At 32.4% G+C, this 14,876-nt stretch overlaps 1 protein-coding gene and 1 long non-coding RNA gene across 2 annotated transcripts; one reads left to right on the top strand and one right to left on the bottom strand.

Moving 5' to 3' along the window:
• Positions 1-1,149: 1,149 nt before the first annotated feature.
• Positions 1,150-13,502, top strand: LOC105220048 (lipase member H-A). The gene is made up of 8 exons (XM_011196436.3): positions 1,150-1,369; positions 1,434-1,575; positions 8,905-9,053; positions 9,708-9,823; positions 12,311-12,437; positions 12,488-12,679; positions 13,065-13,260; positions 13,327-13,502. Exons 1-8 carry the CDS (start codon positions 1,321-1,323, stop codon positions 13,385-13,387), a joined length of 1,032 nt encoding a protein of 343 aa, XP_011194738.2. The 5' UTR covers positions 1,150-1,320; the 3' UTR covers positions 13,388-13,502.
• LOC128920104 (uncharacterized) lies at positions 12,537-14,618 on the bottom strand. Its single transcript, XR_008470237.1, has 3 exons — positions 13,938-14,618; positions 13,003-13,395; positions 12,537-12,673 (listed from the first exon to the last, which is right to left on the bottom strand). It is a non-coding gene; the product is annotated as an uncharacterized LOC128920104 (long non-coding RNA).
• Between the last annotated feature and the right edge of the window lie 258 nt (positions 14,619-14,876).

Here is a 14,876-nt window from a genome sequence, read left to right on the forward strand (position 1 = left end):
TTGATTGATGCGATGTGTGGGAAGTGATGATGTTGCGAATAGTACGCTCAGTAGGCCAATTATGTTGACCATAACATGAGCGAAGCCCTCGAAACACATTATTTATAGAACGTGAATTTTCGTAATAAAGTTGAACAATTTGTAAATGTTGTTCAGGTATAAGTCTTTCCATGATGAAATGCCAAACAATCTGAACAAAAATAACATGACAGCTTGACGCGACTCACATGTGACTGTAAAGCAAGTACTTCTACTTCGATCACCCGTTAAAAAATATTGGCAATGAATGAAAACGATACTATTATAAACTAAATTGTTTACCAGTTGAACTTGTTGGGAAGAATGTTATCACAATCTTGTGATCAAATCACTTTAAGCAAACCGTAATTAATTATATTTAGAGCATTAACACACACTTATATTTGAATTTAAATATCTATCTCACCAACTACAATAGAATGGTAAACACGTATACTTTACACCATTAAGATATCTCACTGATGTTTTGAGACTAGGTGAAAATCTGAAAACTATAAATACGGTATATTTGGAATAGTAAATGTTGTTCAGTTAAGTTAAATATTTGAAATATTAGCACAAAATATACTCAGTTTTATATATTCATTAATTTTTAGTGAGTAAAATAATATAAAAATTATATATTCCTTTTACGTATGTGGTCTTCCGATGCCGCTATTATGCAATAGCAAGACGAGTAAGACGAAAAAAAAATGGCTCAGCATTCAGAACTATTTCGATAAGTCTTATGAGTTACTGGTCGTAACGGTCTTACGAGTTGATTTTATTGCAATTTTGCAACTGAATATCATCAAAACCCACTGAGTGAACTTGGCCGCCTTCGACAAAGGTGTCACCCACAGAAGCCACGCGCTATTAAACTTGCTTCCTACAACTCAAGTGTGCAAGTGCATTGTCCTCCACTCACGCAAGACGCTGTGGGCAAACTGCTAGCAATTTTGCAACAATACAGCCACTCAAGAGCGCGGGCAACCAAGTGTAACACGCAGAAGCTACACTTTCCAAAGGCCAGGTGATAGTAATGAATGGGAAATATTGTTAGCGGGCAAACATTCAATGGCGCGCATTTAATCGTAACGCAAGCAGACGGAGTAACGTACGAGTAAAAGTACTCACCGGCAGTGTGTTAGTGAATTAGAAAAGTAAGATGTTTCAGTGCTTTGCTAGTGCAGTTTGGCAAATCTTCAAATATTAATAAATAAAATTTGAATACGAATGTGAAAATAAAAAAGGGGAATTAATACGTATTCTTGAGAAATTTGCCATAAAACAAATTAAGAAATGAAATTCTCTCTACCACTTTTGCTAACCTTTTGCTTTGCATACAAAGGTAGTGTAAATTAATATATTTTGTGCAATTCACGCGTATTTCTACACTCGTTTACTTGTTGCAGAGACGCTAGCCATTATTTTCAGCCAAATGGATCTAAAAAGTCTCTTAACCAGCGGAGCTTTGGATTTAAATGTGTTACGATGTTTCCTTCACAATAAGAATATCTGTCCAAGCCCGTTTATAATGTATCGTTTATATGCTCCGTAAGTGTTCAAAGTTAAAACATTCACAAGAAATTCTTTGATAATTTCTAACTATATATAATTGACATATATTAAAAACTATAAGTAAAAATATTGGTTTTCATTACTCTAAAAATGAAAAGCCTCTTAAATGTCGTAATATTTTTTTCTAGAATCTGTTGGAGTTACAATTACAAACTCAGCTCAACAATAACATTATACTATCTGGATAATAAAGAAATAAAGCAAACGTAAATCGTAACACAGACATTGAAGTACTTGCAGTAAAACTTTGAGATGTGTACAGAAATGTTTTCATAAATCATACTTTAATCATTTTTAAACACATTTCTACGTTGTCAAGTCAGTTGAATTATTTAATCGAAGGTCAAATTAACATTGTTGTCATTGAACTGTTATTAAAGATGGTCCAGAACTTACTAAGACTAAGATTTGTTATGCCGAACAAATTTCAAATAAATTCAAATTAGTTATGTAACATTTACAAGCAAGGATTTGCACATTTTTAGCTCATTTAATACATATTCTCGGAACAAGTTATATTAATCCAAAAAAATTATGTTAGTATGTCAGTAGAAGCGCACACTTGCCTTGACCATTTATAATGAAGCCGGCTTAACATGTTGTATGCAAAGCTACATTGTGTTCGAAAAGGATCGTCGCTGTGGCTGTCCGATTTGAATGGGGCCAATAGAATGACCGGTTTCAACACTATTGGCAACAATAGTCAAAGGCATTGCAAGCTAAAATATATATTAGTATATTATATCGAAAAGGCTTCGTGGACAGACGGTAACTGGTGTAGAGCTGAAGGCTGGTTTTGGAGGAACGCGAAGAACTGTTTCGGTTACTGAAGAAAATTGGCGGGAATGTTAGCACTACAAGAATACAAGTATGATTGTAACTGCTTTATTTGGTCTATTGCTGTTACTGTCTTTTAGTTATGCCGATTATAGCATTTGTAAGCGTAATATGTAAGCGTATTGTTAACAAATAAGCACTTTTGAATAAGTTTATGAGTTGGCGGAAAATTCATTATCTTGTAGGTGTAAATGCATTTATTATTTCATATTGCAAACTTACGTAAATATAATTCTGAGTCATAACAGAAGCCTGTCACAATTTAATTTTATATCGCGTATGAAGAACTCAGTGCCTAAGGGTAATTTTTTACCCAAAGTATCAGTAAATCTCTCAGGTATTTTAATGTATTTCTGAAGCAATCTTTTTCTTCTAATAGTGAGTCTCTGTACCAAAAATAGTTAAAAACGGGTCATAACTTCCCCTATCTCCCATATATCTAAATATAGGTTTTCCAAAAATACGGTGGGCTTTACACCTATGTATGTACCTACCTACCTTATAGTACCGATAATATGTGATATATCTTAGCCAAATTAAGTGATCATATAGTCTTAGATATATTGTACCTGGTGGTGAAAATAAGTGAAAACGATTCAGGAATTACCTTAGTCCTCATATAAAATATACTGTATGTATGTATGTGATTGGCGTTGCAACCGTTTAGCCGGTTATAGCCGAATCGACGATAGTGCGCCACCTGTCTCTCTCCTTCGCAGTTCGGCGCCAGTTGGAGATCCCAAGTGTAACCAGGTCGCTCTCCACCTGGTCCCTCCAACTGTAGTTTTCCGAAATAACGAATATTCGTTTTAACGAAAACCGCTCATAACGAACAAGACTATTTTATACTCTCGCAACAAAAGTTGCTAAGGGTGTACTAAATTTTGCAAAAGAAATGGCAGAAGGAAGATGCATTCGGATTTTTTTACAAAATGGAAAATGGGCGTGGTGTCGCCCACTTATAGGTCAAAAACCATATCTCAGGAACTACTTGACCGATTTCAATGAAATTCGGTACATAATATTTTTTTGACACCCTGATAGCACGGATAAAAAATGGGAGAAATCGGTTTACAATCTCGACTACTTCCCATATAACTCAATTTTGAATTCCTTATGATTCCTTCACTTTATAATGTATACATAAGGAACCGATGAAGATAGTGGAATACAACTTTACAAAAATACTGTACAGATGATAATGGCTTCACTTCTAGAAAAATTGCCCTCAGTCCTCATATACCATATCTGATGATTTTCGTTATTATATTGGACTTTATGCCGAATATATGGGTCAAATTGTTTGTTATCTGAATAATATCACATCAATAAATTGTGAGAGTATCAAATGTTCCCGAACTTAGCCTTTCCTTACTAGTTTTCCAATGAGTACCTTAAATAACGAACATCGGGGATTTGTAAGTACTCGGTGTAACGAACAACATTAAGAAGTCATATGTAGAAAGGGTTAAAAATAAAATAAAATCATGGTAAAAACAGTTTTAAAAACATAACATGAAAAAATTCAAAAGAAATATGCAAAATGAAAAAAATAGTACAAGAAAAATATTGAATTTAATAGAAAAGCTTAAAATTATCAGTGAATTAATCAACAGTTAATGGAAGTATAAGTACCGGAATTCTGTAAAAAAATTAATTGAAGTGTCCACAGTTTCGACTATATAAAAATAATTTAAACCTTTGAAAAATATGAGCTGCTGCTACAGAAAGGAAATAGGTGAATTTGCTGAATTGGTCCATTTGGAAGAATTTAGCTGAGTACACATTTATAAGTACACTCTGCAGAGAGCCAGGAAGAAAAGAATCCAAGGAAGGAGTAGCTGTCCTTTTATGTAGCAATTTATGTGGCACTAAAAGGCTAAGAGCGGCAAAGAAGAACATCAATTTCGTAAAGCTTATTGTATTGATTGAACTTCAGGAAGGAGCCATCTTTGTATTCCAACGAACTGACGATTGATCAAGTTTTTAAATGGCTATAGAAATTTACGGGTATTACAATAATTATTAATAAAAACTATTTTGATCTCATATAACACGAATTTGCTTTTTAAGCACATTACTTCTTTTAAGACAATTTTTGAATTGTTTTATTATTTTTTTTCTTTCATTAACAAATAATTTAATACAACAATTTATTATACTGTAATTTTCGGATATTTAACTAATTTTTATTGAAAACATAACTCTAAGTGAGTACTCGAATTAACGAAAAACTCGACATAACGAACTGGTCTGACAATTAATGTGTTCGTTATTTCGGAATACTACTGTATGATAATTTTAGTTTTTCTGGAGACTTTATGCGGAATATATGGGTCAAATTGTATGTTATCTTAATAAAATTACATAAATAAATTGCGAGAGTATAAAATGTTCGCTTACACCAGTTTACCTTAAATTAAAAATATTTTTACAAGTGAATTTTAAAATGTATACAAAAATAAAAAATACGTTTCACTTTCACACAAATTTAATATTTTTATTTCCAATTCAAAATCATAACTAAGTTGCTACTGCTTTAATTAAAATGTTGAATATACCATATGTACATGTAATTAAAGTAAAAGGCGATTTTGCGGTGAACATACTGGGCGTGTCACGAGTGAGTGAAAGAATTTCGAATTGCTAATTATTTAATTTGTTTTAGTTTTAATCCACTGTATTCGCACTCTCGACTTTCGTTGAAATCCAACGCAATAACAACAGTTCATGTGCACTCATTACAAATAAGCCAATATTTGTAATTGTGATGATGCTAATAACTCGACTGAAAAGTTAAACAAACAATTTACATCTGACATTGATCAATAATTCCCTCTCTCCCTTTTTTTTTGAAAAATTCGATGCAAACAATTTAATATCTTTCAAATTTCGATATCATATTAGTAGTACGATTTGTCTGTTGCTGCAAAATATGCCTCTGTCTCGGCTCTCAAGTTTTCAATGTAGCTCAGTTTGTCTCCAGCTAGCAATCTCTTGAGCCTCGAAAATAGGATAATATCGCGATTGTGAGAGTCGGAGAATATGAATATGTCTATTGGACTTCAAATTATTCAGACATGTTCGATACATTGTCACATATTGATAAAACATTTTGGGGTTTTAGCTCTAAACATTTTCAAACTCTTCTCAAAATCATTGCAATAATAGAAACGTAAAAACGTTTCGTATTCTCATTTCGAGCGACACCCACTTTGTTCCGAGTTTTCATCCATATAGATAACCAAATGCTCATGTTTGATATATCCATCTGTTCCTCTGGCACTCTATAACGATCTCGAATAACTTCACTTCATAGTGCACAAAAGTTTTGTGTATTTTTTTCACTTACAATTTTCATCCGTAACAATCTTCTTTGAACAGGGGGAAGTTACTTTTTATCCGTTCATCAAATAACCAAAAAAACTGTGACATTTATACTCGTCTTTTTTTTAATTATTACACAATGATAACCCTAAATTTTGATAACCCGAATGGATTGAGTATCTAGAATGTTATTCGGTGTGATATAACAATGACTATCTATCTATACAGAAAACTACTGTAAATACTTTTTGAAATGTTATTGTCTTTTGTTTTCCCAAAATTTTATATACTCTATCAAATGTAGTTTCTTGTTTTAGACTTCACTCTAATTACTTAATTATCTACCATTAATTGGAAATATCTCAACATATAATCGCGTTCGATTATGTCTGAGGTGAAATCACACAATTAAGTATGTATGACTGTATTTGCTTACCTCGACTTCCTTCCAATTCATTTATTTATGTATGTGTGCATGTGCGTGTAGCAGTCATAACAATAACAAATCTGTAGGCGGTTGCAATGTTTTATGGAATATTTTATCACTTAACCGTATGTAATATATGTATGTATGTATTTCTATTACGTTTTACATTTCACTTTCGCAGTTTTAAATTACATGTTGATTCATAACAAAACACGAAGTGTCTTCGTCACAAAAAATTATGCGCCTAGTACTGTAATGGTTGACAACATCATGGCATGACAACTAGCAACTTCAGTTAAGCCAAATAAGGAAGGGAGGTGTTCAAACCGAATTAAACTTAAAGACCATAAAGCACAACTCCATTGCACACAAGAATTCGAGTGGTCGTATATACAGTCAAGGAAAAAAGTCAGCATACACTCTTCAAATCTCTTACGAAAATTAAAAAAAGAGTTTCCAGAGTTTAGGGCTAATTTCTGGTGTAACCGAACTTTTTATACTCCCACTGATATACTTTTATTAAGATAACAGACAATATTCGGCATAGAGTTCATTCGAATAACGAAATTCATCATATGTTGTATGTATATGCAAGCTGAGGTAATTCATGAACCGAATTCACTCATTTTCACCACCAATGTACGCTATATCCAAGATTATACTCTCACATAATTTTACTAAGATATCTCACATAATAATCGATTTATGCTAAGATATACTACATACGTAGTAAAAAATTATAGTCGTTTTTGAGGGATTAATATTTAACATCTCACTGTTGCACTACTCCTTTGGCTACACTCAACTTTCTTTTGACTATTTCACAGAGGGTGTTCTCAAATTGCCTATGGTTAAGTTTGCGAATCCATTTCCGTTAATACTTCTAGAAACTCGTCTACAGCAGGGGAACAAAACCTCTCTCTGGATACAGTCCTCGTATTTTCTAGCCGGATGTTACTGTCCTTTATAATGGTTCCTTGGTGATGTCGTCGTACGAAGCAACGTTTCAATCGATCTGCAAATTGGTTCGACAACCCTTCTTATTTCTAGCGCCTTGCTAATGCAATAATGACGTCGACACAAGGAGCTTTATGTTTCCTAAAAGTACCCAGAGTCCAGAGACCATCTATCCGAGTGCACCTTTAATACAGTTAATACCCTCTGCGATGGTTATGAAAGACTCGTAAGGAAGTCTGATAGCGATTGTGGTATCATTATTCCCCCTTGCTAAGGCTTTATGCGAAATGAGAGGGGTCAGCATTCAACTCCAAACAAAAGCGTTATGATCCTGGGTTCTGATATGGAGGCCTCAGAGGACCCCATCCACTGTGAAATCAGTTTTATCGAGGTCATTGTTAAAGTGATATCTAAAACTTCTTCCCTGATTCTAGTTGAAGATGGGTCTACAGTCCGCGTTTTCTATATATACATAGGTTTTTACTAAAAAAAAATTCTAGTAGAAACTTACCTCGTTCATTGCAATTCGAGATGGATTGCCTGGTGCAATTTTTCACAATGTTTTCTACCTATGGGAGTTTCATCTGAAAAGTAAGCTGCCGCTGAGACAAATTCGATCACCTCTATACCCTTAGATACGGCTATCATCAGTTCCATCAGAGAATCAATAAGATATTTTAACTAATGACTGGAATTGATGGATCGTTTAGCACAGATATATCTAATATAGTCCTTCAGTTATTCTGGTTAACCTTAATAAATTACTTTCAACAATTGATTAAAAAGAAACGCGTTTCCAAATTATTTATTTAGTGACTGGAAAACGCAAAATTATTTGTATTTTTTTTTTCACAACAAAATAATTGGAAAGGTTACTTTTGAATGCATTGTTTGACTGAACCTTTCAATTTTTAGTTTATATACAATTTATATGTGTATATGTACATATATGTATATACGTATGTATGTCAACACTTGCAAGCACAATTTTACTTTGCTTCTATTATTGTTATGCATTGTATTATAACCACTTACTTGCAGTTTGAAAGCTGGTAGCCGATTTTGCGAAGAAGTATTTGGCTCTTATTTGTAATATGAATATTAATATATTAGTTACTAGGCAAATAATTTGGGTAAATGGTAGCTAGAGGAAAGTGGAGACTCATTTCTTATCAAATGTACCCGAATGCAACTAATTTTTGCTACATATCTGAAGCACTAATTAATTAAGTTCTTTTTCAGTGCAGCTACGTTTTAGGTATCTATTGAAAAATAAAAGAATCTTTAGGGATTCAAAAAAGCGATCAATTGTAATGGACGTTGTTGTAGTTCGATTTCTATCATTTTCAAATTATGTTAAGCAGGCGTAAAGATAATCATATGAACTAAATTTAGTTCAAATCGGTAAAGTTGCTTGTGAAAAAGGTTACAACGCCTATTGATAATTTTGTAATCTTGTCCAGATATATCTGAGTCGATTTCACCTATTTTCTTGCTACTATAGTATAAAACTAATTTGGTTAAAAGAGTTTTAGTAGTTATGTAAGATGTATCTAAATCCTTTTTAATATATCTGCGTGTTAGAACATCAAAGTATTCAAATTTAATGTCAAAATACTGTTATTTTAATTTAAAAAAAATGCTCACATTTAAAGGACGTTATCGGACCGTTAATGAGATGTCAACGGTTTTTAAATTGTTGGAGTATGTATGTAAAAAAGGAGAGAGTTTACGACGGTTTTAATTGTTTTTTACAGGAATTCATCTCGTCATGGAATTGCTCTGAATATACATAATCCATTAACTCTATTCAAAGGTGGTTTTAATCGTCATCGGGAAACAGCATTTATTGTGCATGGTTTCAATGGCACCGCGGTCGACGTGCATTTGCAATTTTTAAAAGATGGTGAGTTCACATTCTTATGCAAATTTAAAATACAGTGGAACTTCTGTAACTCGAATATGTCGAATATCTCCATAACCCGAACTTTTGAATTAGCAATAGCGTTTAGAAATCAAATTTCATACAAATATGCTTCCATAACTCAAACTTCTATAACTCGAAGATCTCCATAACTAGATCTCTTGATTGGGCAATAGAAGTCAAATTTCATACAAATTTCCTTCCATAAATCAAACTTTTCGACCAGGGCGTAATTCAAAATTTAAAATTTTGCCATCAAGGAACAATTTTAAAAGAGTCCCTCTATATCGTACGGATGCGAAAAAAATATATGATATTACACTTATAGATTGCATAAATAATGTAACAAAGGCATGAGATACAGACGTTAAGAGCCAAACAATAGCAAACTGCAACCAACAAAAATTACAGAATACATGTTTTAACGTATGAACATAAAACTTCATGCGAAGTAAATAAAAGCGAATCTATATTTTACAGCTTTTAGAAAAATTTTATGTTTTAATGAAAATTCTATAACTTGAAGTCTCTCTAACTCAAAGTTTTTTGTGGATTATGGTGATTCGAGTTAGAGGAGTTCCACTGTATTTCAAATAAAGTATGAATTTTCTTATAAAAATTGCATCTGTTTTCCAGCATACCTATCTCGTGACTTTAATGTTATCACTGTGGATTGGCGGCCATTAACGCGTTATCCATGCTACTTACATTCTTTAATTAACACCCGCTTGACAGCCCAATGCACTGCGCAGGTAAGATCATTTACAATCCAAAAATTAGTATTTATTATAAAATAATTAATTATATAATAATTAAGTAGCAAATCTTACAAGTGAAGATACCATATACATATAATACATACGTGCTCGGATATTAACACTCAATAAGCATAAAAACAAAATTCATACGAATTTACCAGAGATAAAAGTTGATAATCAACAAGTTGATAATCAAGTATAATGGCATATTTCCTTAGGCTGTTGCAGCAAACAGTAGGGATGGCCATTAAGAAAAAATATCGAAGTTTTATTAGATATGATGCATAGAAACTTGACATCGATGTTATGCGATACATCTGATAAAAACATCGATGCATCGAACAAGTAACACTTTTACCGAAAGTTATTAATAATTGCTTTTACAGCACTAAAACTGAAAATTAAGATCTGAAATCATACCATTAAAGAAAACTTCACTAAATAAATTTTAAGTATTTAAAATTATATTATTCAATAGTTTAAGTTTATAAAAATAATCAAATACAAAGTAAAACAAAACTTATTCTATATAAATATAAGTCAGTTTTTACAAACCCCAATACTCTTTCCCTAAGCTTTGCAAAATTAAAATTTTATTTAAGCTTTTAGGTTTTAATCTATTCCTTTGATTGCTCACTGTTTGACTAGATTCGAAAATAAAAGTTCGGGTGGAACTAATGAACGGACAATTGTTAAGTATTTAAAATCTAATTTAATTTAGGAAACAGTGTTTGTAAATCTTGTATGAGCCACTTCATAAAACTTATACTCTGTATATTTGCCAAAACCGTTATTATCATTTATGATATAAGCATAAAACACCTAAAAGTGTTAAAAGTCTTAGTTAATAGACATTTAAAACAATTGAATTTAATCCCTATATGGGCTGTATATAGCTTGATAATTTCCAAATAAATAACGTGCAAAGAACTGCCAAAAGTATAAATTCATTACTCCTGCAGTAAATTTTTAAAAAGTATTTTGTTTGGAAGGCAATTATTTTCTGCTCTGGAGGCACCTTTAGAGCATAACAACTTTCTGAATTTATAAAAAGTATTCATAATTAACTTTCATAACAGTTGATAAATGGTTATATAACCTTTTGTAAAATAAACCACAGTGCCATTTTTATACTCTCGCAACAAAGTTGCTAAGAGAGTATTATAGTTTTGTTCACATAACGGTTATTTGTAACACCCAAAACTAAACGAGTTAGATATAGGGTTATATATACCAAAGTAATCAGGGTGACGAGAAAAGTTCAAATCCGAATGTCTGTCTGTCCGTTCGTCCGTCTGTCCGTCCGTGCAAGCTGTAACTTGGGTAAAAATTGAGATATCTTAATGAAATTTGGAACACGTGTTCCTTGGCACCATAAGAAGGTTAAGTTCGAATATGGGCGGAATCAGACCACTGGCACGCCCACAAAATGGCGATAACCCAGAACACATAAAGAGCTATAACTAAGCCATAAATAAAGTTATGAAAATAAAATTTGGAACATAGGATCGCATTAGGGAGAGGCACATTTGAATGTAATTTTTTTGGAAAAGTGGGCGTGACCCCGCCCCCAAATAGGTTTTTTGTATATATCTTGCAAACCAATAAAGCTATATAAACCAAACTTTCTGCAGTCGTTTCTTTTAGCCGTTTCCTTATACAGTCCAAAAATAAAAGAAATCGGATAATAACCACGCCCACCTCCCATACAAAGGTTAGGTTGAAAATGTCTAAAAGTCACTAACGAGAAACGTCAGAAACACCAAATTTTACATAAGAAATGGCAGAAGGAAGCTGCACTCAGATTTTTTTACAAAATGGAAAATGGGCGTGGCGTCGCCCACTTATGGGTCAAAAACCATATCTCAGGAACTACTCGACCGATTTCAATGAAACTTGGTTTGTAATAGTTTCCTTACCTCCCAATAATATGTTGTGGCCAAATCGCTTTACAACCAAGCCTACTTCCTATATACCAGAGCTTTGAAGACGATCTGGATCGTTTACTTTACAATATATAAAGTAAGCACTAGTGAAGATATCGGTGCAGAACTTTGCACAAATACTATGTTTATAGTGTGGCAGCCCCATTCTAAAAATCGCCGAAATCGGACCATAGGTTTTTAAAGCCCCATATATCGAACACGAGGACCTCGGTGCTTCTAACCTAATATTAATGTCTCCAACTTTCAATGTACTTTATACAATATATATGACGAATATGTGGGTCAAATTGTGTATTATATAATATAAATAATGTTAAATAAATGCATTGCGAGAGTATAAAATGTTCGGTTACACCCGAACTTACTTGTTTAATAAAACAAATGACATAGGGATCCATAAGCAAAATTACTTTGGTCAAATCAAACTTGAGCTTTCCAATCAGAAAAATAATAAAAAGTACTACTGTAGAGCCAAAATAAAAAGTCAGTAATATTTGTACAGTTATACTTTATGTTGGCTATATTTTCCTTTCAGGTTTATTCTTTTCTCACGCACCATGGGGCCATTCGTGAAAAAATTACATGCATTGGCCATTCCCTTGGTGCGCACATATGCGGAATGATTTCTAATCATTTATCGATAAAACAACATCGTATTATCGGTAAGTAAGTTTTTAAGTTTGCTCATTGATTTCATAATGAAGTTTTACAGGTCTTGATCCAGCCCGTCCACTTATTGAACGTAAAAAGAATCACATCTTCCGATTATCCATAGATGATGCGAGTGTTATTCAAGTGATTCACACTAATGCGGGCTTCTTGGGTCAGGAAGAGAATATAGGTCATCTGAACTACTGTGTTAATGGTGGGAGATTTCAACCATTTTGTAAAGGAAATCCTATAAGTGAGTTATAAAAGAGCATATTTACAAAAGATCATAGTCATTTGCTTCTAATTCATTCGGTAGTAATATGTCACAAAGTTAACGTTTCTGAGTTTCGTATTTTTAAATTTCATCGCATTAATTTGAAAGTAACCGTCATGTTGTAGGAAACAATGAAGCAGTGCCTGGTATTCAACTACCGATTTTAGTGGCATACGAATTTAAGCTCTATCCCTTAACTCTTCCTAATCGTAATATATATATATATATATATATATATATATATATATAATTTGGTCAATATTCCAATATAACACTTAGCTTTAGGAAGCTACATTATTTACCTAAATACTACTCTAGTTCTTTACTATAATTGTGCGCCATTGATAATATTTTCATATCCTAGGACGATCCCGTTGTTCGCATTTCTTAAGTATTTGCTTCCTCGCCAGTGCTATGTTCAAACACAAAAAGTTTGTTGGTGTTTCCTGCCCAAATGGCTGTGTGGAAGGGTCTAAACGTTTACCAGTTAGTGGGAAAAATCCTTTTGCACTTGTCATACAAACAAATGAATATAATATAGGCAATGATGCTCCAGATGAGTAAGTATTGAATGAATTTCGACTTCTAAGATACATTTATACATATAATTTATATTTTTAACGTAGCGCCAGAGGTTGTTTCTGTATCGATATGCCTTTTGTGAAACATTGTCCATTCAATGATTGAAAATCGGTCTGCAAATATACATACATACATATAAGAGTAGTTTGAGATAATTAAGTTAACAGTAGTTGGTATAATCATACAATAAGAATAATTTTGTGCGAAAGTAAGATTTGATGAAGTTTATGTATTTAATATTTTATTTTAATACCTTAAAATAAAAGAACATACATATATTTATATGTAATACACATAAATACATAATGTATAGTATTTAAATGGCGAATCATATTTTACAGAATTATACGAATAGTAGTTATTCAAAAATTGAGCAGGTAAGAGAACAGATATGTATTTCCAAATTCAGAAAAATTTTAACGTAAAAACTTTAAAGAATATCATGTTTTCCAACATACATACATATCGCTCATTTTAATGAATAGTGTCACAATTCGAAAAAGTTGATTTTTCAGGAGAGCGGTTTGAAGTTTTCAATTGTCTCTTATTTAGCACATATAGAACAATGCCATAAGTGTATTGAAACAAGTAAGGAAAGGCTAAGTTCGGGTGCAACCGAACATTTTATACTCTCGCAATTTATTTAGAGATTTACCTATGTTTTCGGTGAAAATTACACTTAGGTACTGAGTTCTTTACGTTTGATATCAGGGGCCTTGAAAAGTCATGGTTCGATTTTGACAATTTTTCCACAAGTGATGTCACAGCTCAAATGCAGTATTTGTGTAAAGTTTTATTTCGCTATCTTTATCGGTTCCTTATGTATACATTATAAAGTGAACGAATCAGAAGGATTCAAAATTGAGTTATATGGGAAGCAGACGTAGTTGTGAACCGATTTCGCCCATATTCCACCAGTGTCATCAGGATGTCAAGAAAATATTACTCTGAAAAAAAAAAACTAGTAAAACCAAAGTATTCTGCATTTGCCACAAATACTTTTTGCATTAGAAAAGTGACCAAATACTTTGAGTATTTGTTTTAAAAGTGCGAGCACTGTTGAAGTAAATGCGTCAAGTATTTAAATTAACAGTGGAACACTTTTGATCGAAATACGGGGCACTGTTGTAGCAAATACTTATACATTTATGTTAACAGTAGAAGTATTTGAGATTAACAGTAATTGCTCTTGATTCAAATGTAATCGTATTTGTTTTATTGTTGTGTTTAACACCCTCCGCCCACTTCCCTATGCACAGTCAAAATTTCAATATCAATTTACTTTTTTCATAAAAAATATATTTTATTTGAGAATATACAGAGTAAAGGTTACAAAAGTGACAACTACTACACTGAAAAAAAACCCCGCAGTTAAATCAAATATTTTTTGCAGTTAAATTACAGTAAAACAAAAGTATTTGTTTCAACAGCAAAACTCTTGACGGAAAGACTTTGCTCTTGATTCAAATACTTTTTTTAAATGCGGCACTTTTGAATCAAAAGCGGCTGTGCTTTTAAAAATCATCTTATTAAAATCTAATATAAAAATAGTTGTTTTAAAGGTTTCGTATTTAATTTTCTTTGATTACAGTTT

The sequence above is a fragment of the Zeugodacus cucurbitae genome, chromosome 3 (assembly GCF_028554725.1).
Source record: "Zeugodacus cucurbitae isolate PBARC_wt_2022May chromosome 3, idZeuCucr1.2, whole genome shotgun sequence".
In the NCBI taxonomy this organism is placed as follows: Eukaryota; Metazoa; Arthropoda; class Insecta; order Diptera; family Tephritidae; genus Zeugodacus; species Zeugodacus cucurbitae.